The sequence below is a fragment of the Octopus bimaculoides genome, chromosome 7 (genome assembly GCF_001194135.2).
Source record: "Octopus bimaculoides isolate UCB-OBI-ISO-001 chromosome 7, ASM119413v2, whole genome shotgun sequence".
NCBI lineage: Eukaryota > Metazoa > Mollusca > Cephalopoda > Octopoda > Octopodidae > Octopus > Octopus bimaculoides.
In genome coordinates this window covers 9,463,284-9,467,020 of record NC_068987.1, presented here as the reverse complement: position 1 = coordinate 9,467,020, position 3,737 = coordinate 9,463,284, and the positions used below count along the sequence as shown (strand labels likewise).

Below are 3,737 nucleotides of genomic sequence, written 5' to 3'. Positions count from 1 at the left end.
TTTCTATTTTCATTGTTTTTGGTAAATTTCACCAGCGTCAGTATTTTAAGAGGACAGAGACCGTTCACTTGCGTACAATATTTGTTTTACAAAAATTACAGAAAAAAAGTTGATTTTTCTTAATTTTTATAAAAAGCACCCAGTACACTCTGTAAAGTGGTTGGTGTTAAGAAGGGCATCTAACCATAAAAACTATGCCAAAACCATGGAACTTGGTGCAGTCCTCTGGTTTGCTAGCTCCTGCCAAGCCAGCATGGAAGACGGACGTTAAATAATGATGAGGACGATGATGATGAATTTTCTTAATCCTTTTATTCCTAAATGAGAAGAGTTTATACTTCAAGAGGGGATTAAGAAATTTACACTTGTGTGTTGAAAAGTTGGATATTATGAGTAATCTCATTTTTTCCAGTGGTAATTTATGTAATAATTTTATTAGTCATACTGTGGAGAAAATTTCTTAAACATCCCTTTATAACAAAATATAAGAAGATTAATGTTGTTACCCGTCTAAATATGCTTGAGGCACGTTTGAACTGGGGAACAAGCCATCCACTGTGTTTTGTCATGGAGAAAGTGAATGACTTGTTCCCCAGTTCGAACGTACCTTAGGCATATTTGGATTGGTAATAACATTGTAATTATCACTGCTTAGCGCCCCCTTCTTCCGTACTATAAGACGAGTATAGACTTCTTTAACCCTTTGGTTGTCTTCTGTATCACGTGATACACAGGACTTATTTCCCTGGTGTTCATGCATCATGTATGATACACATTCCCAGTTCCTTTTCAACTATCAAAGTAACTTGGGACTTAAGAAAGGAAGGCTTTATATTATTCAGAATAGTATTCGGCCTCACAGAAGCAATGTGGCCGATGCCGGTGTCACGTAGTTGGCACGTAAAAGGCACCCATTGCACTCTCGGAGTGATTTGTGTTGGGATGGGCATCCGGTCGTAGAAACCGTGCCAAATCAGAGTGGAGTTGGGTGCAGCCTTCGTCAAACCGCCCAGCGCATTCCAGCATGGACAATTGACGTTAAATGATGATGATGATGATGATGAAACGAGGTCTAAAAGTCCCCAAAACAAGCAAGGACGTTCAGGACAAAGTTATGAAAACGCTTGAGACATGAGTTCAGAAGGGATTAAAGATGTTATACTTTGAGTGTTTGAATGTTTATTATGAGTAACATGTCAATTTTTTGAGGCCATGTATGAAACAGTAGTTATACGATGGCGAAATTGTTTTTTGGTGTTACATGAAGAAATTAACATTTATTTGGATCAAATCAATGTTACAAATTCTTTTTTTTTTCCCTGAAACAAATTTGTGCAAATATTAAATATAAACTTGTAAAAAAAAAAGACAACAAAAATCTAAGTTTTAACCCTTTAGCATTCACATTACTCTGTCAAATATAATTCTTATTTATTCGCTTCAGTTTGAATTAATCCTGCATTATCTTCTAGCCTTGACATTTAATGAGGTGATAGCTTATTTTTAGAATGACATTGTAGGATAGGAGCGAGAGGTTGGATCTAGTTAGTTTTTTTTTTTATCATAAAGTAGGTAAAATATTTTGGTCTGTTATGGCTGATTTAAATGCTAAAGGGTTAAATAAATGTCCAAGTTTCTGAGATAAAAATAAGATAATTGTTTTAAAATATTCAATACATAATTAAAAAAAAAAAGACCTGTTTTTGAAACTTGACGTAGCAATTTTTTTTTAAATTCTGCATTTCATTGAAAAAAAAAAGTTGCTGTAAAACATGAAAACAGTTTTCGAAATTTTAGACATATCTCGTGCATAGGAACATTTAAATATCTAGTGGCATTTGAAATATTGGTCCTATGTTTGGCTCCATTGGAAAGCTTTTGCGCATGCCCATACAGAACTTACTGTCAATTTGTAAGCTATTTTCTTTCACATTGATGTCATTTTCAAGTGTACTCCTTGTCTTCACCAGGCGAGCTAAAGCGGCTTCTGCATTTCGTAGCTTGTCGTGTAAAACTTTAACCGATTCTCGTATTTCTGTCACTTCTCGTTGAAGACTGGAAAAAAAAAAAAAAAAAAGGTAAGATAGATAGGATAGGTCATGTTCTAGCTTGATGGAGCTGGGGGTCCCAGGGGCGTCATCTTGGGTCAAGTCTTGACGAGAGGGCTTGCGTGTTCCTGAGATCCAAAATAGTGTTACCGTCTCGAGCTTTGCTCCTGGTAGGCCACCCTAGGCGGGCCGGTCTGCCGGGGAGGTTCTAGACTAACGGTGACCCACGGCTCGTCGCCAAGATAGCAGCCCCATCAACCGACTATTCTCTGGAGGACGAACAACCCACCTAAAAAAACCCTCAATCTGTTACGACACCAAGGAAAAACAAAAAAGGAGAGTTTAATATAAATTATATATACACAAAAGGAAGATTACAGGACAGACAAATCAACGACAGTGGTCAAGCAACGGTAAACGGGACAAACAGTCATACGACGGGCTTCCACACTTAATTCACGGGGCATTGGTCAGCCCTGGGCTATAGCCGAAAACGTTTGCCCGAGGTGCCGCGCAATGGGACTGATCCCAAAGCCACATGATTGCAAAGGAGCCTCTTAACCACACGACCATACCTGGCGCCCCAACACATGTAACTAACTTACACTTTCATAGCTGGATCATTACAAAGTTCAACATTAACTCGATAGTTCCTTTCTTCAAGTCGGGTTTGTGCCACTTTCATTGGTCCTTCTTTTTTCTGAATTGCCTTACGAAGTAAATCAATAGACTTCTCCGTATCGAAAATCTCCTGTAATATCTGAATAATAATAATAATAATAATAATAATATTTAAAGCTACTTGGTTATTAGTTTATGTAGGAAAATCTCGATATATCTCAAGTCATCTTACTCTTTATTATACCGTCAAATAATGCGTCACTGAGGAGACCCAATAAAACCAAAACGTCCGGAATTGACACAACGTTGACCAAGTTCAGACTCACTTTCCACCATATCTTCCACATTCTGTTCTTAATTTTAATTGATTAAAATTTCAGTTGTCACATTTCTCTTGGCTATAATTGATCGTTAAGTATTTGGTAAAAGCGTGCAGCCTAGTGGTAAAGGTATCGCTCTCATAATCGCAAGATCGTGGTCTCGATTCTCAGGCCACGTGGTGTGTTGTATTCTTGAGAAAAACACATCATTTGACGTATGGAAACTGGATGCCCTGCCCTATGAGTTCAAGGTCTCGAGACTAGCGTAAGTGAGGCGAAGCTAACGAGTATTTCCTTTCACCATGGGTCGACTCATTTTCACCAGCTGAGTGTGCTGCAGCACTGTCAAATGAAGTGTTTTACTCATGAACAATGTATTACCCAGTCCAGGAATCGAAACCACAATCTTACGATCATGAGTCTATCACCCTAACCACTAATCCACGCGCTTCCACGGAGATTAATAATCTTACAAATCAATTATTTTCCAAGATTTGACAACCGATGCTGGCGTGTTTACGTCCCCATAACTTAGCGGTTCGGCAAAAGAGACCGATAGACGAAATACCGTTAAGCAAGCCGCCTTAAAATTTTCTTTAATGTAAAGTGATCAACTTACCTTTTGAAGATGAGCTTGCATTTTGTTACGTGTGTCTGTGGTTTCGCGAATACGAGAGTTGAAAGAGTTGTTGACGGTGTTAAATTGGCACCACATGGCGTTGGCACATTGTCGCAGACATGCATCGAT

The 3,737-nt window shown here is 38.4% G+C and overlaps 1 protein-coding gene across 1 annotated transcript in view; it reads right to left on the bottom strand.

The window, feature by feature from the left end:
• Positions 1-1,162: 1,162 nt before the first annotated feature.
• LOC106884449 (tektin-3) overlaps positions 1,163-3,737 on the bottom strand; it is an 11,464-nt gene continuing 8,889 nt past the window's right edge. Inside the window, exons 6-8 of the mRNA XM_014935837.2 lie at positions 3,609-3,735; positions 2,654-2,808; positions 1,163-2,055 (exon numbers count right to left, since the gene is read on the bottom strand). Coding sequence (XP_014791323.2) covers positions 1,821-2,055; positions 2,654-2,808; positions 3,609-3,735 — 517 coding nt within the window. The 3' untranslated portion in view covers positions 1,163-1,820. The remainder of the gene's footprint in view (positions 2,056-2,653; positions 2,809-3,608; positions 3,736-3,737) is intronic.